Source organism: Rhinolophus sinicus, chromosome 18 (genome assembly GCF_057876585.1).
Source record: "Rhinolophus sinicus isolate RSI-liver-muscle chromosome 18, RSI-T2T, whole genome shotgun sequence".
NCBI classification, from domain to species: domain Eukaryota; kingdom Metazoa; phylum Chordata; class Mammalia; order Chiroptera; family Rhinolophidae; genus Rhinolophus; species Rhinolophus sinicus.
The window spans coordinates 109,672,387-109,698,153 of record NC_142518.1 but is presented as its reverse complement, the minus strand read 5'-3'; the positions used below and the strand labels follow the sequence as shown (position 1 = coordinate 109,698,153).

The 25,767-nt window shown below is 39.8% G+C and overlaps 1 protein-coding gene across 4 annotated transcripts in view; it reads left to right on the top strand.

The window, feature by feature from the left end:
- The window catches only part of GABRA3 (gamma-aminobutyric acid type A receptor subunit alpha3), a 199,786-nt gene that overhangs the window by 152,869 nt on the left and 21,150 nt on the right, over nucleotides 1-25,767 (top strand). For all 4 annotated transcript variants that reach the window (XM_019711246.3, XM_019711247.3, XM_019711245.3 and 1 more), the window contains exons 7-8: nucleotides 10,509-10,652; nucleotides 24,081-24,233. In XM_019711246.3, coding sequence (XP_019566805.1) covers nucleotides 10,509-10,652; nucleotides 24,081-24,233 — 297 coding nt within the window. The remainder of the gene's footprint in view (nucleotides 1-10,508; nucleotides 10,653-24,080; nucleotides 24,234-25,767) is intronic.

The window sequence follows — 25,767 nt, the reverse complement described above, 5'->3', positions numbered from 1 at the left end:
AGATGCATTTCTGACCTTCAGCTTCTGGATTCCTGGTGGTAGTGGCACTTGCCACTTCTGGCCATGGATTGCAGCTTAGAATTGCAAGTTTGGCCCCAGGCATAAGGCTGCAAAAAAAAAAAAAGCAATAGTTTTGATGGTCACACAGAACTAAAGTGATAAAAGTGGAGATCTAGAAGGTCTCAAACTCTTGGCTGACATCTTTCTCAATACTATTGCTGAATTTTGAATTTATAAAAATCATAAAGCTTAAAACTAATATGAGAACCTTTGAAAAGTAGAGCTGGCTTTCCTGTGGTCTCCCGATACTATAAAAAAGGAAGACATGCCAGGCTATCAGTTTAAAACCTGGAGAAGCTGTGTCCTAGTTATAAGATTACAGCAGAGAGAGGTCAGGTTTAACAAAAACTATAATCCAGCTCAGTCCCTGAAAACTCCACAGTTTTATTACACAGTGTCTGGAATTCAATAAAAAAGCATTAGGCATACCAATAGGCAGACCCATATGATCTAAAATCAAGATTTAAAAATGAAAAGGCAGAATATGAAAACAGACCTACAGATATCAAAGTTTGTAGATAAGATTAATATATTCAATTAAAAAGAGAAAATTTAATAAAATGATAAAAGGGAATTTCAACAGAAATTTAGAATCTATAAAGAATAAATTGGAAATTATTTATGGAAAAGTACAATATCCAAAATTCAGAATTCAATGGATGGATTTAACAAGCAGAAGACAGGATTAGAGAACTTAAAAATGGGTAAATAGAAAAGAGCAAAACTGAAGTACAGACAAAAATACAGTAAAGAATAAGAAAAATGTGGGACACAGTAAAATACCGTGTAATGTGTAATTTTGCAGAAGAAAAATAGGAAGAGAAGGGAGCAAAAGCAATAAATAACTAAAGGCTAACCATTTTTAAAACTGATGAAAGTTATCAATGCAAAGATTAACGCAGTTGGTAAACACCAAGCAGGATAAATACAAAGAAGACAATACTGATTCTAAAGTTTAAATAGAAATATTGAAGTACCCAAAATAAATAAGACAATCTTGAAGAAAAATAATAGAACTGGAGAACTAATAATGAAACCAAATTCAAAACCAGATATCAAGGCCTATTTAAAATTTTTAAAGCTCTAAGTATTGTTGTTTCAAAGATAGACTAATGGGACATAACAGAAGGAGGGGGGGAGGGGAGAGGGGAGAGGGGAGAGGGGAGAGGGAGAGAGTGGGGATTGATTGATCATTTTTGAGTTTTATCTCTCATACACAAAAATAAATTCTAGATGGATTGTAGATATAAATATAAATGTAGCTATAAATAAAGCTTTTAAAAGAAAACATAAGAGAGTATCTTCATGATCTTGGAAGAGGTAGAGGTTATGTAAACAGCACATAGAATAGTGCTAACCATAAAGGTAAAAGAGAATGACTTGGAATATATTAAAATTAAGAAATTCTCTTTATCAAAAGACGATGGTACAAAGGCAAGCCACAGGGTGGGAGAAAATATATGTATTGCATATGTGTGACAAATGACTCAAATCTATAATGATTAAGATCCCCTACAAATCTCTAAGTAGTAATCAGAAACCTCAATAGAAGAAAAGGCCAAAGTGTTGAATAGTCACCTTATAAGACAGTTTCCCCCATCACCCACACACATATAAAATGATGAATTATGTTAGTCAGCAGGGAAATGCAAATTAAAATATAGAAGGTACCACTCCACAGCCAGTAGTGTGAGTAGAATGAAAAAAGAAAATACCTAATGTGGGTGAAGATGCGGAATACAAGTGTACTCTCATGTATTGCTGATAGGAACGTAAATTTGTACACGGGTTTGGAGAAATTGTTTGGTGGTAATTATTAGCCTTCTCTAGTCCTGAGCATCTCTAGTCCTGAGTACATTTCTGACATAAATCAGTATTCATGTCTACCAAAAGGCATATGATGAGTACTCGTAGCAGAGCTAATTTTAGTAGACAGACCCAAACTGGAAACTACCCTAATGTCCATCCGAATGAATTAAAAATCTTTGACATGTCACATAATGGAATGCTATACAATAACAATTAAGAATATTACACTTATCAACATGAATGAGGTCACGGATTTAATACTGCACAAAAGCCAGGCATACTCGTACACGTATAAGTATATATAGTGCATGGTTCCACTTATAATACATATCAGGCAAAACTAATCTGTGGTGTTAGAGGTCTTTAATATTTTGTCTATAATTGCTATTGATAGTGTTTCCAAATTCCTGACATATTAAAGCATGGGATTCAGGAATAAGAGTTGGAATTCCCAGGAATTTTATAAATTAAATGTTATTTATATAACACCCGAACCTTTTTCATGTTCTTTACTCATTATTATGGATATCCAACTTTTTTTAATAAACAAGAGATAATAAGTTTAGAAGTACAGCAAAGACCAGTAGTATATAGAAGATACTCAAAACACTGGAAAACACCAGTAAATCTTATTGGATAGTATTTGAATAACAATATTTGGATCTCTCAGCAAGGTAAACAGCACTACACTGAATCAAAAATCAAAATTGCCAATTTGAGGGTTTATTTTGCTTCTCAAACTTGTTATTTCTTGAAAGAACACTCACAGGGTTTGTATATTGTATACTACGCATATAGACTTATTAATATATAATTTGCAAGAATGGCTCACGATTAGCAGCATACAGGGCCACAAACATACATTTACAATAAACAAAATCAACTGAGCAGATCAATGTGTACTCCTGTACTGATAGTTGGAAATTTAAAACCTTTTGACTCAATGTGCCATCATTTCCTGCTTTTGTCTTTCAAATCAGTCGTGTCTCTTTCTACTGTAAAGTTTTAATTCTTACAGGAAAAATTATAATACTTTTTCCATTTTGCTAATTTCTCAACTATTTTTCTCAGTATTTGATATTCAGAAAAATACATAAATTTCCCAGTAAATTCCAGGAAGGAATTTCCACATGGAAACCATAGTCAGAATACTAGTTACCCTTGGTGGGGGTTGTACCTGAAAAGGGACACAAATAGTGCTTCTGGATGCTGATTTTATGGGATGTAAGTCTGGTGTATAGAAAAGATATCTGGACTGGAGACTTAATTTAGTTGTCATCCATATAGATGGTATTTAAAGCCATAAGGCTGGAGACCACGAAGGAAATACTGTATGTAGATAAAAGAATTAAGGACTATTTCCTGAATCACTCTAACTAGAGGCTACAGAGAAGAGAATAAACTCCATATATTGAAGGAGAGGACAGTTGAAGTATTAGGAAACTTAAGGGAACATGTTGTTCTGGAAGACAAAGTACATCAAGAAGGAGAGAGTGATTTAAATTCTTAAATTTTGAAGTGGGCAGTTAAAATTAACCTTAAAAAATCTCTAATGAGGGAGCAATTCTGGAATGGTGGAGTAAGGACTTCTGAAAATCCACTCCTCCATCAACTGTCAGAATAGACTTGCCCTAAACTCCAACCAAAGGCTCACAACAATCTGAAACTAATAGAAAATAATATTGAATGTCAATTGTAACAGAAAAAATTAATTTAAAAATAAAGTAAGTAATTTAAAAAGGTAAGAAAAAAACAACACGATTTCTAGTAAGACCAGGAAGTCTATTTTCATCCTTTTCTCTCCCACTCTATAGAAGCCTTGAAGATTTTGTAATGATAAAAGGGTCAATCCATCAGGAAGATGTAGCAATTATAAAGATATACATGCACCTAGCCACAGAATCCCAAAATACATGAAGCAAAACTGACAGAATAGAAAGGAGAAATAGTTCAACAATAATAACTGAAGATTTCAATACTCCAGCTTTCAATAAAACAGCTAGACAGAATATCAACATAGAAATGGAAGATGTGAACACTGTAAACCAACTAGATCCAACAGATATTTATAGTGCACTCTATCAAGTGACATCAGAATACACATTATTCTCAAGTGCATGTGAAACATTTTTCTGCGATAGACTGTGAAACAAGACTCAGTAAGTTTGAAATTATTGATGCCGTATAGTGTGTTATCTGACCTCAACTGAATGAAATTAGAAAACAATTAACAGGGAATTGGGGGAAATTCCCAAACACATTAAAATTAAACAGCATACTCCTACCGTGTTTCCCCAAAAATAAGACCTAGTCAGACAATCGGCTCTAATGCATCTTTTAGAGCAAAAATTAATACAAGACCCGGTCTTATTTTACTATAAGACCAGGTATAATATAATGTAATGTAATGTAATGTAATGTAATGTAATGTAATGTAATGTAATGTAATGTAACGTAATATAATACCGGGTCTTATATTAATTTTTTCTCCAGAAGATGCATTAGAGCTGATTGTCCGGCTAGGTCTTATTTTCAGGGAAACACGGAAAGTAAACAATGGGACAAAGAAGAAATCACAAGAGAAAGTAGAAAATATTTTGAAATGAATGAAAATAATGTACAACATACCAAAATTTATGGAATATGTTAGCTTAAAGCAGTGTTCAGAGGGAAATTTATAACTATAAAGTATATATTAAAAGAAAGACCTAAAATCAATAGCCTGACCTTCCACCCTAAGAAACTAGAAAAAGAGCAAACTAAACCCAAAACAGTAAGAAAATAATAAATATTTGAGTAAAATTAAATGAAATAGAGAATAGAAAACCACTAAGGAAAATTAAAGAATCTAAAAGTTTGTTCTTTGAAAAAGTCAACAAAACTGATAAACCTTTAGCTAGACAAACCAAGTTTTAAAAAAACACAGAAAAATCAAATTATTAAACTCATGAAAGAGGGCACATCACTACTGACCTTACAGAAATAAACAGGATTATACAGAAATACTGTGAGCAACTGTATGCTAACAAATTAAATAGTCAAGATAGAATGGAAAATTTCCTAGAAAAACACAAATTACTGAAATTGACTGAGGAATAAAACTTTTATTAGACCTATAACAAGTAAAGAGATCAAATTAGTAATTTAATAACTCCCTATGAAGAAAAGCCCAGGCCCAGGTGACTTCACCATTGAATCCTATTAGACATTTAAAGAATTACTACTAAGTCTCCACAAAGTCTTACAAAACACAGAAGAGGTGGCATTTCTTAACTCATTCGATCAGGTTGTTACCGTGCAAAAGTTCCAGTTGCTCGCCACACGGAAGCCAAAACTTGAGAGGAGGTTGGTGGAAAGAAAAGCAGATTTTAAAAAGAAAAAATAAATTAAAAATAATAATAATAAAAGAAAAGCAGGTTTTTTCAGAAAGCTGGCACTCTGGGAGGATGGCGGCCCCAGGTCGAAAAGCCACCCCCATACCCCACACCCCCACACGCCACCCAGCACGGCTAAAAGGTTTTAGAAGGAGAAGAAAGGAAAGGGGAACTTAGGCAATTCCTGGAAAAAGGCCCTGCCCAGAGGCTGTTTTGTTTCAGGGATTGGAATAGATCTTATTCAGATGTAAAACTTCTTTGCCAGTTAGTGGCCTGGAGGTTTCCTTGGGGAATCACGGCCATTGAGCCTGGTATGCATACGGTCTGGAGTAATCAGAACCATTGACACTCGTATGCATAGTAATGTATAGTAAACAGAGTCATTAAGGCTTGGGGGAGGGAAGGGAGGCAAAGAAAAACTTTCAAAAAGTCCCAAGCTAAACTGCACTGTAAAATCGAATTATACTAGAAGTTTAAATCTCAAAATAGAAGATACAGTGTCATCGTTACAAAGTCAGTATTACTCTGACACCAACACCAAAGGTCACAGGAAAAGAACCACAGACAAATATTCTTTATAAATACAGACACAAAACTCTTCAACAAAATATTAGCAAACTGAATCAAGTAACTTATAAATGGATTATGTACTATCTTTAAGTGGGATTTATCCCAGGAATGTAAACTTGGCTTAACATCTAAAAATCAATGTAATATACCATATTAATAGAATAAAGGACAAAAACTACACAATCATCTTAATAGATGCAAAAATATATACACCCCATGCTAGAAATACAAAAATTTGTCCTGATTTGTACATAACTGGTCCCTACAACATCTCCTGTCACTTTGGATAATTTCAAGTTCTAAGAATTATACGTTTGTATTAATTATAAACCTATACAGTGTCTGTTTCCATTTGATTTCATATGTATGCCAGCCTTAGGCTGTAGTTTTTAGGTTCACCAAACCCTTGTATTTGTACTGAATATGCCCAAACTAAACTGATTATTTCTTCTTTAAAAGCTTCTTTTGTGTTCCTTTTCTTGGTTGAGATCCTGTCGTCTTGTTACTTACCTCTTTAACCTCATCTCATCTCTCTGTCCCCTTTACATTGGCCTTCTGCCAGTTCCTAGAACACTGCAGGACCTTTCTCACTTAGAAACCTTTGCACTTGCTGTTTTTTTGACCTGAAATATTCTACATCAATCTCTGGGGCTTTTTTCCTTTTACGTGTTTCAGCTTAAAAGCTACCCCCTCAAAAAGGTCTTTTCTGATCACTGTACTTAATGAAACCCCTCCCTACCTCATAAACTCTGTTTTATCTGATATTAACTTCTTTATTTATTTTGTTTATTTTCTGTCTTTCCAAACTAGACTATAAGCTCAGTGAAGGGATGTGACCTCAAGTGTTGCATGGCCACTATTGAATCTAAGTTCTTAATATGTGTTAAATGAGTGACTGACTGAGTCAAGCATGCAATCTCTGACAATATGAGTTCAAAGGGAATGTTTTCTCATTGGAGCTATTGTGGCAGGATTGTTTCTTCCTTCCTATTTCCCTAAGCCCTAACACATACCAAGGCTCAAGTAACAGAAGGAGATATTTGGCGAAGCAACTAAAGGCAAGGAGATGCTTGAGCCATCAGAGCCCACACAACATACATTGAGGGGGCCGTTCTGGGAGAGCAGTAGCTCTCATGGTCTGATAGATAGCCTTTCTGCAGTGTCCACCCCCGTACCACTCTCCCTCTGCTCCTCCATAGTAATGGAACAGTTGGAAGTGAAAAGAGGCAGGACTCTATGGGAGGGAAGCTGAGGGTTAAAGGAACCGAAGGGGCATGGAGGAGGGAGAGAAGAAAGAGAAGGCCTGAAGGGAAAGAGTTCTGTTCCCCACGAGTGAATGAATTCCATCATTATCCACGGACTTGCAAAAGCTACAGTCTTGGGGCATCTAGAATCCTTAAACTTCCTTCTTTCCTTAACCGTCATGAATAATCTGTTCTACCTCTGAAATATCCTCATTGTCCCACTCAGTTCAGCCTATATCTTCTGCCCTAAGGGTCACTCACTCCAAATATTGTGACGGCCTTTTAACTGTTGTCTTGGCTTCAGTTACACTTTTTCTAAGCAGCCATCCATACTGCAGGGGGAGCGACCCTTCCACAGCACGTTTTCTGGCCATGTCACCTCTCTACTTCAGGCAAGTCCACAACAACTTAGGGACTCAAACCCTTACTTCTCAGTGTGGGCAATTAGGATATGTTACAATATTATCTCAGCTTTTTTGCCTTTGCTGTGTTGTTTTTTGCTAGGAATGTCCTTTCACCTACGAAAGGTGGCCTCACCTTCTAAGTATCACCCACGTTTTGAATCCTTCTCTAACACTCCAATCTGAGCTGAAGCCATAGCGCCCTCCTCTGGTTTCATTTAACACTTGTTTTTGTTCCACTAGTGTGCACACTTTTCATGTTCAGGCTTGTACTTTGACTGTTGTATGCTCACTGTCGCCCCCAATAGGTTGTGGGCACCCTGATGGTAGTTATTGAGCCTTATTAACTAACCTTTGTGTAGGAGCAGACAATCAAGTGGTTGTCATTTAAAAAAATGTTTCTCCCTCTTCTTTCTATTCCTTTATTAGTTCATGCCTTTCCTGCTTTGGCTTCCATCATATGAGAAAATAATATATTTTCCTCCATAAATCCCTTTGTTCCTATATATTATTTGCAAAGAGATGAAACCATTACCTTTTGCATAAAGCAAGTTGCCACTCTAGGCCCAGTGAAATTTCTAAGGTACAGGTAACTGCACAATTTATTGTCACATCTGTACTAGAACATGTTAGGATTTCGGGGGCTAATATTCAATATTGTCTGCTCAAGGTACTCAGCTTAAGTTAAGACATCCAGCAAGAAATTCCTTTTCTTTCTTAGGGGTGGAAAATATGTTTCATTCATTACCCTTTTCCTAGACAGACCTGTTGTAGTTTTTACATTGTCAAACTCTTGGGTATATTGGGTAGAATATTGCATTGTCCTTTAAACATAGGAAGTTACAACCACCTACACAGCAAATACCAGAAGACATACAGGTAGTTCTCTGAAGTTGTGGAACCCTAAGCATGTATACTAAAGATGGAAGGCACTGGGGAAAATGAGAAGACGAGGGCCTCGTGAAATCACATTTCACTCATAGCCTGTTATACTCCTCACTTAATAGTCTTAGAATAAATTTGGGATAAGAGTGTGAGAAGAGTCCTGAGGAGATATCCCTTTCTTCTTGGTAATAGTAGTGTAAAGATCTGCAACTCCAGTTGGCAGCCCTAGACTGTAGAGGATGCTGAATCACATAAAAGACCACAGCCATCTGTAGTCTCCAGACCAGAGGTTGCATGCAAATGGTGGTTTGCAGATGTGATTTGCTTAACATATGCAGTGTTTATAACTTTCAAAATTATTTGCCAAGATTTGAAATTTGGGAAATGTCCCATAAAATTCCACATTGATTTCTTTTTGTTTGTTTGTTTGTTTGTTTTAATTTTATTTTATTAAATTTATTGGGGTGACAATTGTTAGTAAAATTACATAGATTTCAGGTGTACAATTCTGTATTACATCATCTATAAATCCCATTGTGTGTTCATCACCCAGAGTCAGTTCTCCCACATTGATTTCTTTCTTGTGTGTTTATTGTTTGTTTATTGAACCCGAAAGTTCAACAGGTTTTGTGTTTGAATACATACGCTAAGTGTTGCTGCTCGGAAATGCAATTATGCATAAAACAACAAAGCTTCCCAGGTATCAAAATATTTTATAGATGCAAAATTCATAAAAATGTCTATTAATCCCAGCAGAAATTATATGTTGAACTAGAAGTATTTTTGTCAGTGTGCTGAAGAAATGACTGAGACTGATCAGGACATATTATATGGAGAAGTTAGATTTCTTGTGGTATTTTCTGTTGTAGCTTATGACGTCACAGATATGTAAAAAAATACCATGGAGTTATGTATATTTTTTCATGATTTCAGTGAGAATTTTGATGTGAATGAAGAACTTTTTGGCGTGTTGCCCATGATAAGCAAATCAGGAAATGGTCTACTTGGTTACATATCTTTTTAAAGTCCTAAGAAATGTTATATAAACAGATCACAATTAGTACATGTAAGTGTTAATGTCATACTGTTATGAAATGTATATCCAATGCTGCAAGGTTTTATAGGGAGAGTTTATGTTTGTTCATTGGTAAATTCACTAGGAATTATTTGCTTTGTGGTAAAAGGTTTAAATAGAGCATATTATAGACACAGCAGCTGCCACATGAGTTGGAGACCCTCCACTGACTTGAACAACAGACAGCTCAGAACTTGGCTGAAATGGGTGAATAGTATGGTAGTCAGCTTCCCTTTATGAGCCTATGTGCCTGAGTTAGGGCAAGATGCTCACCCCAAATTAAAAACCCACTGTGCAAAGAGTCAATCCGTGTCTGGAAGGAAAGCAAGTCTCTTCCTTTAAGATACTGACTAAAATTAAATAAACTCATCCCTCATTACCTCACCATTCCCCTTACCCACCCCCCTGTTAAAACTAATCTGTACTAAATTCTATACTCCACACTGGAATTCGAAATACAAGATCTGATATTAACAGTCCGGTGCAGAAAAAAAGGTGGCAGGTTACTGGTTTGCAAATCACAGTGGTAATAACTTTCAAAAGAAAATTATAATCATTAATTATTGCTATTTCAATTTGGAATTTTTTGTTTTTTGTTTTTTAAATTTAATATCCCTAATATGATTTTTTTTAACCTTATCTCATATGGTCACCCTATAACTAATTTTTAAAAAAATTTGTTACATTTCTGGCAGTTAATTTTTCTTACAACTAGCCTGCCTTACTCATTTAAGATATCCCTGTAGCATTTGAATTTGTGACAACTGCGTTAGATAGTTTAGCCATTCCTCCTTCTCTCTACCCTCCAAGAGAAGGACAGGTTTAACAATTTGTTGGCAGTTCAAAAGACTGAGTCATTGAACGAAGAGACCACTTTGGGTTCATTTCTGTGTACCCAGCATAAACTGTAGTAGTTATACAGTGATTGCTTATTATATGAATGGCTAATTGTACTTCAATTGAAGAGGGAACACATACCAAGAAATCTTTTGGGATGGAAATTGTATTTCAGTCTCATGCAAGTTTAGTGTCAAAGATAATCAATTTTCTTTTCTTTCAACTTCTTCTTCTTGACCCTTTTCTGCTTTAGATGCCTATACAACAGCCGAAGTGGTTTATTCTTGGACTCTTGGGAAGAACAAATCTGTGGAAGTGGCACAGGATGGCTCTCGCCTGAATCAATATGACCTGCTGGGCCACGTTGTTGGGACAGAGATAATCCGCTCTAGTACAGGTATTTATTTAATTTAACAAGCATTTTTATGTAACCTGTACCACATACCAGTCACTATTCTAAATGCTTATAATAACCTGTGGAATCCTCAAAATAATCTTGTGATGTAGGTACTATTGTCAGAAGGAAACTGAGGCATAGACATATTCAGTAATGTGCCCCAGGTCACAGTTATACAATGTCAGAGACAAGATCTGAACCCAGGCAGGTTGGCTCCTATAAGCCCATGCTGTTAGCCACCAGGCCCTGCTTTCTCTTGGGGAGTGGGTTTAGATCAAGGGAATGAGGACAGGATTCTAGCAGAAGGGAAGGCAGAGGGAAGCCATGATGGTGGGAGAGCTGAACTTTGATCCTAAAGGTTTCACGAAGACATTGGCTTAACTGTGCCAATACTGAGGTGGCAAGTTAATAATCCCAAGAGAGGCCAGATACACAGCCAGGAAGGCCAGGAAATTGTTTCCTTAAGTGAATCAGCCATCTCAGAAACAAGTCTGTGAGGCAAACCTTGCCAACTCCCCTCAATGGCTAATCCTTGGATATTGACAAAGAAAACATAGAAACTTGTTCTGTAGCCTTAAGTCCTGTCTATTTAGAAACTCTCCAGTTGCAGGAGGCCTCCTCATCCCCAACTAACCTCAGGGTATTTAGTAAAATGGAGTAGATCTTGGAGCCCACTTATCTTATAATATTTTTTGCTGTGAAAGGATGGGAGCTTTCAACACTTGTCACCCTGAAAGATCTCTGAATCCACAATTATAAATGAAGTAGGGTACTCTTGTCCTTTCATTTCATGACCTGGCCACTGCTGTTCCCTCTCCCTGTGATATTCTATAGCATGTCATCTTGTCTGCACCCCTGTAGTCTCCTTCCACCCCTGGACCGGGGTCAAGGAGTACCTTAAAAAAATCTGCATTTGAAAAGGATTTAAAGGACAATAGGATTTAGAGCTTTGGAATTTGGTTTGAGGAAAGGCTGTTCCTGAGAAAGGCAATACTAAGCTGTCAAGAGGCCAGAGGTACATGAGAGCATGACCTGGTGAAAAGCTGAAGGAGATAGAAAGTCTGGGGGCGGCAGGGGTGTGGGCCGCCCTCCTAGGAGGCGATTGTGGGGTCTGGTGCTTGGAGTCAGTAGTGGCTGGACCAGGCTGAGCAGCCAGGCAGACACTGAGTGGGTGGCCGGCTGGAGTCCTCGAGTCCCCTCCCTCCAGCAGTCAGCTGCTGAGGCCAAGTGCCTGGCTTTGGAGGACGTGTACAGGTGCCAGTGGAGGAGGGGGTGTGCCTGGGCCACCGGCCCCCCCACCCCCGGCACTTTGCTGCGAGGAGCACTCCTAGCCGTGGAGCATGGGGTCAGCAGGGCTACTGAGGGGCTGCAGCTGAGATTCCGGCTGTGCCCTCCGCCCCCGGGAAGTGGGAAGTGGGGCCAGTCGCCCCACCTCCCCGGGCTCCTTTGCTCATGGCGAAGCGGGGATGACAGTACAGGTCCTGCCAGCCGGTTGCAGACCTGTTGCCAGGCTTGCATGTCCTGGCCCCTGGACTGGGCCCCTGCCTTGTTAGCGAGCTCGCAGTCCACGGCCCGGGGGCCCCATGGAAGGGCAGGGCCGAGGTACCCATCCTTGTACTCGGGTCTCCTGGCACCATCGCTGCCAACACCCATGCTCAGAGCAGCCCCTTCCATGGCCTCCTTCTCCCTGGGAACAGCACTCCACAGCCTGGGTCGGGGGTGGGTGGGGGGAGGCCTTGGGGTGGAGAGTGTCTTCAGCACCTGCAAACTGCATTCATTCTGTCCTACCGTGCCCCTTACATTCGTGAGGGAAGCCGGCTTCCCACTCCCAGGGGTGCCTCGGCTTTGTGCTGCTGGCAGCTGCTGCTGCTGTGACCTCCTGCTCTGAGATCAGACCCTCAACGCACCACCTGCTCTCCCTCCCTGCCTGAGCTCGTGGGCAAAGAGGACGGAGGCTCCTGGAGGAGGCCTCGTGTGCCCACAGCAAGGCACCTGGCAGCTGGGCACACATCGGGCCCTGCAGGCCCAGGGCGTCGGCCCCCTCGCCCCTGGGATGTCCACCCAGCCAGAGAGAGAATTCCCAGGGTCACTGCCTCCGTTCACTCTCCTCATGTGGATTCCTCCTCGGCACCGCTCACCTGTACAACTTTTGAGACCCACCTTTAGCTGTCCAGGCAGCCCCAGTTCCTATTGCATTCGCTTAAACCATTGTTTGTTTAGTCGTCAGCACACAGACAATACACGTTCATGATAGGAAAATTAGAAATACAGAGGAGCAAAATATTGAAATTAAAGTATTCTTTAATTACACCATCTAGAAAAATCTTAGAAGATTTTGGTACAAAATGATTATTGTACATTTTAGTATATATATAACCTTTTTTTTTTAAGTTGTTTTTTTTAAAATTTTATTTTATTAAATTTATTGGGGTGACAATTGTTAGTAAAATTACATAGATTTCAGGTGTACAATTCTGTATTACATCATCTATAAATCCCATTGTGTGTTCATCACCCAGAGTCAGTTCTCCTTCCATCACCATATATTCGATCCCCCTTACCCTCATCTCCCACCCCCCACCCCCCAACCCCCTTACCCTCTGGCAACCACTAAACTATTATCTGTGTCTATAAGTTTCTGTTTCTCATTTGTTTGTCTTGTTCTTTTGTTGTTTTTGGTTTATATACCACATATCAGTGAAATCCCATGGTTCTCTGCTTTTTCTGTCTGACTTATTTCGCTCAGCATTACTCTCTCAAGATCCATCCATGTTGTCACAAATGTTCCTATATCATCTTTTCTTACCGCCGAATAGTATTCCATTGTGTATATATACCACAACTTCTTTATCCATTCATCTATTGAAGGACATTTTGGTTGTTTTCATGTCTTGGCCACCGTAAACAAAGCTGCAATGAACGTTGGAGCACACGTGTCTTTATCTCTAAATGTTTTCAGATTTTTTGGGTAGATATCCAGGAGAGGGATTGCTGGGTCATATGGCAATTCTATTCGTAATTTTTTGAGGCTCCACACTGCCTTCCTTGCCAGAGCAATCAGGCAAGAGAAAGAAATAAAAGGCATCCAAATTGGGAATGAAGAAGTTAAATTATCACTCTTTGCAGATGACATGATGCTATATATAGAAAACCCTAAAGACTCCACCAAAAAGCTATTAGAAACAATCAACGAATACAGTAAAGTTGCTGGCTACAAAATCAACATATATAACCTTTAAGAAGGTTCCCTTTACACTTTTTCTGACATAAAACGGGACATACTGTTTATTGATAGTTTTACAAGCTGTTTTTTATTTAATTTTATAAGCACGTTTTCTTATCAATCAATGTATAGCATCCAAACAGAATGTACAAACAAGTTAGTAATATTTTAAATTGAGATGTAATTGGCATATAACCTTTTATTAGTTTCAGGGGTACCACATAATGATTTGATATTTACAAAATGATCATTTGCCAAATGATCACCACAATAATCTAGTTAACATCCATCACCATACATAGTTACAAACTGTTTTTTTCTTATGATGAGACTTTTATGATCTACTCTCTTAGCAACTTTCAAATAAGCAATACAGTATTGTTAACTATAGTCACCATACTGTACATCACATCCCAGGACCTATTTATTTTATAATTGGAAGTTTGTACCTTTTGACCTCCTTCACCCATTTTACCTACCACACCTCCCCCAACCCCTGTCTCTGGCAACCACCAACCTGTTCTCTGTACCTTTGAGCTTGTTTTATTTTTTTATTGTTTGTGTTTTGTTTTGTTTTAGATTCTACATATAAGTGAGATTATACAATATTTGTCTTTCTCTGTCTCACTTATTTCACTTAGCATAATGCCCTCAAAGTCTACCCATGTTGTCACAAAGGGTAAGATTTCATCCTTTTTTATGGCCGAGTACTACTCCGTTGTATATATGTACCAACACTTTATCCAGTCGTCTATTGATGGGCACTTGGGTTGCTTCCATATCTTGGCTCTTGTAAATAATGCTGCAGTGAACATAGGGGTGCATGTAACTTTTCAAGAGAGTGTTTTTGTTTTCTTCGGATAAATACCCACAAGTGGAATTTCTGGGTCATAAGGTAGTTCTGTTTTTAATTTTTTGAGGAACCTCCATACTGTTTTCCATAGTGGCTGCACCAATTTATATTCCCACCAACAGTGTATGAAGGTTCCTTTTACCGCACATCTTTACCAACACTTGTTGTTTCTTGTTAGTTAGTTACAAATAGTAATATTTTAACAACTGGAGTGCACATACATTAATTATTACCTTTTTTAGTTACTTTAAGTTTAAAAATAAAATTTAAAAACCCTTGTCCAAGGCCACAGCATTCTTGACGATGCTGCGATGTGTTGTTATCACTGGGAAGTGTAGCATTTCATTGTGAAACTCAGTAAAATAATATCTTCATTTTAATGGCCTCATATATGTAGATCATAATCCATTAACCTATTATCTACTATTCTGTGTTTTAATGCTATAATCAACACTGTATAGACCTTTTTTCTGTATAGCATTTTGTTCCTGTGTAATTATCTGCCTAGGATAGAGGCAAAATATCAGGACTGCTATTTCAGAAAGTAGACACATTAAAAAAAATTTTTAATACATATTGACAAATTGCCATTGTAAAAGGTTAAACAATTCATGCTCCCATTATCAGTGTATGAGCATGTCACTTTCCCTGTACTCTTAGCAGTGCAGATGTTACGGGTTGAATTATGTCCCCTCCAAAAGATCTGTTGAAGTCCTAACCCCCCGGTACCTCAGAATGTGACCTTATTTGGAAATAGGGTCATTGCAGATGTAATTAGATTACATCTCAAATTAGTTTTGAAAACATGACACAATGTACATCAGTAAAAAGGTGATTTGATATATTAAAATTCATTCGTACAATTCTATACTATGCAGCTGTAAGAAGGAATGAGAAAGTTCTCTGTACTATTATTCAATGGAAATATCTGCAGGATATATTGTTTATTGAAAAAAGCAAAGCACAGAACACTGAACAGCAGAGGGATATATGTTTGTATGGGATAATATTTCTAGAAATACACAAGAAGCTGTGAATTGTAGTTACTTAAAGGAAGGAGAAATGAGACGGTTGGTTTAGGGTAGCTATGGGAGCGAGACTTTTTGCTGTACATCCTTCGATACCCCTTGGTTTGGGAACCATATAAATTTTATTACGTCACATACGAGTACAGAGGGTGCCAAAAAATGTATACATATTTTAAGAAAGGAAAACTGTATTAAAATTGTAATACTCAATATACACCAATAACAAAAGATGAACACAAGTCACGTTTGACTTCTGCAATGACAAGAGGTGCTCAGAGTGGTTCCCATCACCATCCAGACACTTCTGATTACGGTGAACTACTGCTAAGCAATGGTGACCAACGTGTCCACTTGTATACATTTTTTGGCACCCCTGGTATACGTATATTGTTTTATGTCACTACAAATTATGGATATTCCTTTCTGAATTCTGAATATGCTACTCTCTGTGGGGTCCAGCATATTAATGGGAAGCTGGGCCAGGGGAAGACCAGCAGTCCGTGGAAGTTCTATTTTATATGAGTGGCTTTCTCTCTGAATGCTGCCAGTCCTTAGTATGAAGTCATTCTAAGCAGAAGGCTCCTGTTCTTTGCTCCAGATTCAAACGTGTGTTCAATAAATGAATGAAATTCCTCAAAATCTCTGACTAGTTGTTCACATCATTCCCTATTTCAGCACTGATTTCATTTTCCCTCATTTGGAAAATTACTGCATTAATTTTCTAAGAAGAGCAGTTGGATGTATGATCTTATTTTTCCATCTTCCTAGAAAATTGACCATTTGTTAGGATGAGTCTTATTACTGTCATTGTATATATTATTTATTTAGACATATAGCATAGGTAAGTAAAGGCAAAGCAGGAAATGAGAGAGAGAGGGAAAGAGACATAAAGAGAAGTCAGAGAGATGAAGATTAAAAGAATACAGGAAGCAAGATAAAGTTCAAGGAACATAGATAGAGAGTTGGAAAAATACCAAACATTAATTTAAGCAAATATATCCACTCAGTATAATAAGTTAATTTGCCAAGCTCTTAAAACAATCCTCTTGTGTCTTCACAACCGTAGAAACTGGCTAAATTATGAATGTATTTTATATTGTATTTTCAAATATTTCACACTTAACACAGATGGAGTTTAATATGATGGAGTGCAAAGGCAGGGGGAAATTCCCCAAATCACTTAATGGATTATCCTTCATAATAAGACACACAGAGAAAGGTAGCGACAGAGGCAAGAGGGGGTATGTAATGATCTTAATGAAAATATGTGCAGTTATATAAAGAATTAATTTGCTAAAGTGTTCTGCACTTCTGATCCATAGGTAATAACTAATTTGTGAATACATAAGCATTATACATTTTATATTGTACCCTTGATATTGTATGTTTTTAATTTTTTTTTTTTCAGTTTTACAGTTGATATTCAGTATTATTTTATTTTGGTTTCAGGTGTACAGCATAGTGGTTAGACATTTATTGTACAGTTTTTCACACACAACACAGATGGTACTTAATAAGCTGAGACAAAAGGGTAGAAATAGGATGGGGAACTTGGAAAAAAATCTCGAATCTAATGAAAGCTTCAGTTCCAATTTGGTGGAGAAGAGGATATAAAGAGATACAAAGTAATCAGAGTTGTATTTAACAGAACCTATTCAGTTAATTGACGTAATGAATTAATTTGCTAAAGCTTTCTAAACGTCCACTTATAAATTTCGCCCGCAGAAAATATCTAGACTGGGAATACCTGTGAATGTGTTAAAGGGGCTTAAAGTGGCTTTATATTGTCCCTTTGACTCAGGTAGTCTGCACTTCGAGGGCAGAAATGGGAAATCTTCCCAACTGAGCAAAAGGCTTCAGTTCTAAGGAGAATTCTTTTTCCCTCCGCTTCCCCTCCCCCATATTTATGAAGGTATAAGTGAAAAATAAAATTGTACTTATTTAAGATACACAGTGTGGTGGTCTATGTATACATTATGAAATGATTACAACAATCTGGTTAACTAACGTATCCACCACCTCACAGTTCTCTTTTGTGTGCATGTGTGATGACAATACTAAACATCTACTCTCAGAAAATGTCGAGTATATAATACAGTATTATTAACTATAGTCATCATTAACTGTACATTAGAACCCTGGAATTTATTCATCTTATAACTGAAAGTTTATACTCTTTAATCAACATCTCCCCATCTCTCCTACTCCTTGGCCCTGGAGACCACCATTCTACTTTTTGTATGAGTACAACTTTTTTAGATCTCACATACAAAGGATACCATGCACTATTTGTCTTTCTCTGTCTGGCTTATTTCACTTAGCATATTGTCCAGATTCATCCATGTTGTCAAAAATGGCAGGATTTTCTTATTTTTTATGTCTGACTAACACTCCATTGTAGGTATGTGTGTGTGTATTCACAGCTTCCTTATTCATCTGTTGATAGACACTTAGGTTGTTTCCATGTCTTGATTATTGTGAATAATGCTGGAATTAATATGGGGGTGCAGATATGTCTTCTAGATACTGATTTCATTTCCTTTGCACATATACCCAGAAGAGCGATTGCTGGACCCTACGGTAGTAGTTTTAGTTTTAATTTTTTGAGGAACCTTCATACTATTTTCCATAATGGCCACACCAATTTACATTCCCACCAACAGTGCACAAGGGTTTCCTTTATTCTTGTCTTGTTATCTCGTCTTTTTGAAATTGTCATTCTAACAGGTGTGAGGTGATATCTCATTGTGGTTTTCATTTGCATTTCTCTGATGATAGGGGATATTGAGCACCTTTTCATGGACCTACTGGCCATTTGTGTGTCTTCTTTGGGAAAATGTCTATTCAGGTCCTTGGCCAATCTTTTAATTAAAAATTTTTTTTCCTTTGGCTGTTGACTTGTAGATGTTCTTAATTTTTTTCAATAATCTCTTATCAGATATATGGTTTGCAAATATTTTCTCCCATTCTGCAGGTTACCGTTGCATTTTTGGATTATTTCCTTTGCTATGTAGAAGGTTTATAATTTGATGTAATCCCACTTGTTATTTTGACCTTGTTGCTTATGCTTTTTGTGTCATCTCTAAAAGTTCATTGTCAATACCAATGTCAAGGAGATTTTTTCCCTATATTTTCTTCTGAGAATTTTATGGTTTTAGATCTTACATTTAAGTCTTTAATCAAGTACGTGTTAATTACTGATTACAATATCTCCTTACACAATATTGATGTGTTCAGATTTCCTGTTTCTTTAAGATTCAACGGGCCATGCTCCACTGGGCCACTAGGGGGTGTGAGGTGATACCTCATTGTGGTTTGATTTGCATTATCCTGATGATTAGTGATGTTGAGCTCCTTTTCATGTACCTGTATGTCATTTGTATGTCCTCTGTTGGATGGGGGACTAGCTGTTTGCAGCCGTTGGGTACCCTCACCACACCAGCTGCTTTGCACCATTGGCTACCTCTTGCATGCTCCACTCTTTTTGGTGGGGGGCGGTCCTCAAGCAGCTCAGCGGCCCGGCCATGGGCTGGTCTAGTAGGTGGGGGGTGCTGCTGCCGGCGGGTTTTGACCTCCAGGGGTTGCGGTGTCTGTGGAAGGGCATTGCTGCCGCCCTCAGGCCCCATGGCTAGAGTATTTTGACTCTCAGGGGTCACCCCAGGTTGTGGGTCGCACCCAGGCTGCACGGCACACGAGTTTTGACCCCCAGGGGACAACTTGTTGGAGGATGGGGCCCGTCGCCAACCCCCCAGACTACTCGGCCTGCTGGTTTTGACGCCCAAGTTTGCCTTGTTTGCAGGCCCGGGCGCAGCTGCCCCCAGGCCATGCGTCCAGGTATGTTTTGTTCCCCAGGGGAATTGCCTTGTCTGCGTTGGGCGGGTGGCCTTGCCGCTGCTAGGCTGTTGGGGCCAACGGGTTTTGACTCCCAGGGGAGTAGGCAGGCAGGATCGCTGCCGTCCCCAAGCTGCACCACCGGCTCGTTTTGTTCTGCAGGGATCGTTTTGTGTGCGGGCAGGCGGCTTTGCCGCTTCTACGCGGCACTACCGCGAGTTTTGACTTCTAGGAGTCCCTATATTGGCAAGTGAGGTTGCCGTTTTTGTGAACAGGGGTGACCGCCACCCCCAGGCTACACGGCCGGCAGGTTTGTTGTGTCTGCGGCAGGCAGTTGGCCTTGCTGATTGTAGGCCGCGTGACCAGCAGGTTTTGACTCTCAGGGCTCACCGTGTTGGTGGACAGGGTTGCCGTGGACCTGGATTGCTGCCACGCTCAGGCTGCGCGGCAGGCAGGGTTGACTCCCAGGGTTTGCCGTGTTTGCGGACAGCAGAGCTGCCGCCCACAAGTTGTGTGTCCAGTGTGATTTGTTCCCTGGGATTACCTTGTGGGCTGTACAGGGGTGTTGCTGCCCATAGGCTGCACAGCCAGCAGCGGGTTTTGACCCCCAAGGATTGCCTTGTGGGTGGGAGTGGAGGCGTCCCGCCCCCAGGCTGTGCAACCCGGGTTTTGACCTGTAGGGATTGTCTTATCGATGGACAGAGGAGCTGCCGCCCCCAGGCTCCGCGGCAGGCATTTTTTGACCCCCAGGGATGACCTTGCCAGTGGACAGAGGAGCTGCTGCTCCTAGGCTACGCTGGCAGTGGGTGCTGATTACCAGGGATCGCCCGGTTGGCGGGCAGATACACCACCAACCCTAGGCTGCGCGGCTGGCAGGTTTTGACCACCAGAGGTCGCCATTTTGGCCATGGGAGGGGTGCCAGGACTCCAGGGGGTGTGCCCCTTTTGATTGGCCCACCCCCATTGGGCGAGGCCTCTGTTGGAGTTCTGCTGTTGGCCAGAGTTCCGCTGTTGGGCGGGGTCCCCGCCTCTACTTATCTGTTTGGGGAGGCGCAGGCTGCTTTCAGAGGTTGGGTTTCTACACAGGCGAGACCAGACTGCTGGAGTCTGATCAGAAGAAGTTGTTGGCAGGGAGTTGGTACCACCGACAGATCTGCGCACTGGTGGCTGTAAGTTCCACTCCTCTTCTTTGTTCTTACCTGACCTGAAGTGGTTCAGTCCTGCCAGCTCCCCCAGTGTTCCCCATGAGGCTACACAGAAGTGGGCCTCCAGGGGAATGCCTCAGAATGCTGGGGAAGCTGGATATCTGCCGTGGGCTCTCCTTTCCCCACTGGAGAAACCGCAGACCTAGAGGAACTCTCTAGGTACCACAACGAGCTGGCCTGGGAGGGCGGGAGGCTTTGTTTTGTGCTCCAAGAGGGTGCTTTAGCCTTACTAACCAGTTGTGGGATTTTCACAAAGGCATTCTTGTCTGTGGATACTTGCTAATCCATATTTTTGTGATGGGGTACTAGAGCCGGGATGTCCTATTCCACCATCTTGCTGATCTTAATCACTCTCTTTGCTTCTTTGGAAGAGAGACAGCAAGACAGAAAGTAAGGGAAAGAAGGAATGAAAGGAGAGGATTGAATAAAATATATTCAGTTAAAACAAATGGCTAATTTGATAAGCTCTTGCAAAGTCCACTTGCTTTTCCTTTCATATCTACAGAATATAACTAATTTGTGAATAACATTTACTATATATTTTATATATAATAAACATTTCACATGATCAGATATAGTTTAATAGACAGGAGTTTAGGGATGTTAGCCTAAGATAGGGAAGGGGGGAGTTGCCCAAGCTAATCAAAGTCCAACTGTCCTTAAAAATAAATCCTCAATGTCTTCTCAGTGGGGAGAGTGAGTGTGAGAGAGAGAGAGAAAGAGAGAGAGAGAGAGAGAGAGAGAGGAGGGGAGGGGAGGGGAGGGGAGGGGAGGGAGAACAGGGAGAAAACGGAATGGAAATGGACACAGACAGGAGAGAGGTGGGGAGGAAGAAGGAGAGAGCAGGAGGCAGTGGGGAACAAAGACAGAAATAAAAGGATCGAAAAAGAAGCAGAGAGAAAGAAAAGAGAAGCTCCAAAGTAATAATGAAGAACACATTCCTTAATTTTGTATGAGAATTCTTTGGTAAATTAAAAATAAACCTACTCATATTTTTAATGTTCACATAAAGAAGCTAGATAGTGAATACACACGCAATATGTATTGTATACTGAGGTTTGGATGGCCAGATGGTGCTTCTTCCTAGGCTTAGGTAGAAGGTAGTGGGTGGGGTAGGAAAGTGGGAAATTGCCTCATTTGGGAGACCTGTCAAAACTAAATGTGGGTGGAGGGAGAGAAGTGAGAAATAAGAATCTCTGACAAGAAAGGCAGTAGAGCATTCAGATTGAATGGATCTTTGGGGACTATTTGGGCGATCTGGCTTTTACTCTGAGATGGGAAACTATTGCAGGGTCTTGAACAAAAGAGAGACCAAATCTGACTTATATTTTAATAGGACCATTTTGGCTACTGTGTTAAGAATGCATTAAAGAAGGCAAGAACAGAAGACGAGTTAGAAAGCTATTATAGTACTATATATAGGTGGCTTAGACAAGAGTGGTAGTGGCAGAGGTGGTGACAAGTGGTCAAATTATGGATGTATTTTGAAGAAAGGTCAGGGTTTGCTGATTTATTGGGTATCTGTTTGCATGCATGTGTGAAGGCATACACGAGAGAGGGAAAGAGAGAGAGAGAGAGAGAGAGAGAGAGAGAGAGAGAGAGAGAGAGAGAGAGAAATCAGTGATGATGCTGAGTTTTTGAAGAATTTGATTTTGTCCTGTGCTCCTGAGAGCTACCATTTACTAAGATGAAAAAAAAATCTGTTGGAGGGGCCAGTTTGGAGGGGTTGGGAGACGGGGAGAGTCACAGCTAAGACTTGGACATCTTAAGTCAAGATACCTATTAAATCCCCAAGTGGTGCTGTGTAATAGGTAATTGAGTAGATGGATCTAGAGAAGTATAGGGAACCCTAGGGCTGCTGTATCAAAGTACCACAAACTGGGTGGCTTAAAACAACAAAAATTTATTGTCCCCAAGTTCCAGAGGCTAGAAGTCTGAAACCAGCAAATTGTCAGGTTTAGTTCCTTCTGGAAGTTCTGAAGGAAAATCTATCTGTGCCGCTTTCTCCTAATTTCTGAAGGTTGCTGCAATCTTTGGCATTCCGTGGCTTGTGGATTGATCACTCCAATCTCTGCCTCTGTCATCACACATCTCCCTCTTTATAAGAGCCTCAGTCATGGTGGATTACAGCCCACCCCACTCCCATATGACCTCATCATAACTAATTATATCTGCAACAACCCAATTTCTAAAGAAGGTCACATATCACGGTTAGGACTTCACCATACCTTTCTAGGAGCCACAATTCAACTCATAACGAATAGGAAGCCCAGGCAGAAGATATACACTGAGCAGTTATCAGAGTCTAAGGTATTATTTAAAGACACAGGCTGAGAATGCAAAAGCGGTGAGTGAGACAGCATGACTCCTGAGATCCTCAAGTGTTTAGAAATGTAAAGGAACCAACAAGGAGACTGGAGAGGTAACATAGGAGGGAAACCAGAAAAGGAATATGACCTAGAGATTTGGTGAAGAGGGTGGCGTGCTCAACTGTGTAAAATGCTGCTGACAAATCCAGTATGACTGATGATTAACTATTGAATTTAACAACAAGGGGTGATAATCAGTACTTACCTTACAGGGTTGTTGGGAGAGTAGGTGTAAAATTAATATTCCCCAGACACTCAAAGTTGTTTGGCACATAGTAAGATCTCAGTAAATGTTCACTCTTTTTTGGGAGTGGAGTGATGTAGGCCAATACACACTCTGCTCTGTGAACTTTTGGTTATAACTCAATAAATCTATTCAAAGAGCAGAGCATAGTGGTTAGAAAGCATAAACCGTGGAGCCTACCCATCTGACCTTGAACTCTGGCTCCACTACTTACTAGCGGGTAACCTGGTGCAAGATGCTTAATCTCTCTTTGCCTCGATTTATTGACCTATAAACTGAGGAAAAAAATACTTAGTACCTACCTCATAGGGTTGTGAAGATTAAGTAGTTTAAGAATGATTCAGTGCTAGAAGAATGCCAATTACATAGCAAATGCTGTAGAAGACATTATTTCTTATGAAGTTTATTTAAATGAGAACCTTAATTTTTCTGAATGACTTTTTTGTATCAAATTGCTCTGAGCAAGCTGCATTGGTACACTGGTAGCATATATTTTCACACACACACACACACACACCCCTCACTATTTCATGAGATCTGGTGACATGAACTTGGGAGGTGCTGGGATGTCTTGTTCTGAATATAAAGTGAAGGAGCTTTGAACTGAATTGGAGCCCACCTGGATCAAACAATGTTTATTTGACTACATACTACCTAATTTTACTCTCTCTCCAGGAGAATACGTCGTCATGACAACCCACTTCCATCTCAAGCGAAAAATTGGCTACTTTGTGATCCAGACCTACTTGCCATGTATTATGACTGTCATTCTGTCACAAGTGTCTTTCTGGCTCAACAGAGAGTCGGTCCCTGCACGCACGGTCTTTGGTGAGTGTTGTTTTGTGGAGAATGAGGGGGGAGACATTTGCAAAGTCTTATGATGGGAGTCACAATAGGTGTGAGGAAGGTAGGAGAACCATTAGTGGAGATAATGGGAGCAACACCTGAGCCCAGCATTACTTACTGAGTCATTGGGTCCTGGTATTTCAAGCAACTGAGTCCTTAACAAGGAAGTGGGAATAACAAGAGTGTGGGAGTAGTAAGGTTATGTGTGAGATGCTTCCTGTCTCAATTAGGTTTGCTCCACGAGCTGAGGAGGGATGGAGCCTTCAGTGGAAAAGAGAGGAAATTAGTGGGCAAAGCTGGAGAAAGAAGGTGAAGGGTGGGAAACTAAGCGGACAACAGATAAGTGTATTGGGGTCTTTTTTATGACCCATGTTTGGTATGTGCATCTAATTTTGCTGCTTCCCTTCTAGTCTTTTTGAAAGTACGAATTATCTGATATTCAGTAAAGGCTCCACAAGTTTGAAGGGTTTTTCAATAGTGCCTACAATCGGAGAAATTTTCCTCCATGTGAATTTACTGATGTCTAGGAAGAGACTTGCATATCATTAGCACTTTTCCCTGGGCGACTTACAGCATAGAAAACATTTTCTGCCTGTTTTTCAGGAGATAAACATTAATTAACTCTTTGGGTCTACTGAACTGCCTCCATGGCGCGGTGGCTGTGACTCATAGACTTGATGTGCTGGGTACCCACGCAGAAGGTCAATATTCCCTGCCAATATCCTGAAGCTATACTGTGCAGTTACATAGTAAATGATGTTTCAGAAAGAAGGAGCGTTTTAGTCAGATAGAGGAGGGACAGCAGTAGAGAAAGAGAAAGAGTAACCTGTAAAGTAGGGAGAAAAAAACCCCAAAATCCAGAGGGGTGTGATATCATGGAAGCCAAGATAGGAGAGTGTTTCAAGAAGCAGGAAATAATGATCTGGGGTGAATTCTACTGTGTCTTTGGGTAAGATGCGGATAGAAATTGTCTGTTGGGTGTGGTGATTTGCTTGGTTGTTAGTGAGCTTAAAAGAGAACAGTTCTCTCAGCATTACTCTCTCAAGATCCATCCATGTTGTCACAAATGTTCCTATATCATCTTTTCTTACTGCCGAATAGTATTCCATTGTGTATGAGCGAAACAAGTCAGACAGAAAGAGCAGAGAACCATGTGATTTCACTGATATGTGGTATATAAACCAAAAACAACAAAAGAACAAGACAAACAAATGAGAAACAGAAACTCATAGACACAGACAATAGTTTAGTGGTTGCCAGAGGGTAAGGGGGGCGGTGGGTGGGGGGTGGGAGATGAGGGTAAGGGGGATCGAATATATGGTGATGGAAGGAGAACTGACTCTGGGTGGTGAACACACAATGGGATTTATAGATGATGTAATACAGAATTGTACACCTGAAATCTATGTAATTTTACTAACAATTGTCACCCCAATAAATTTAATTAAAAAAAAAAAAAGAGAACAGTTCTAGTGAAGTGGAAGGAGCAGAATCTATATGGGAGCAGGTGAAAGAT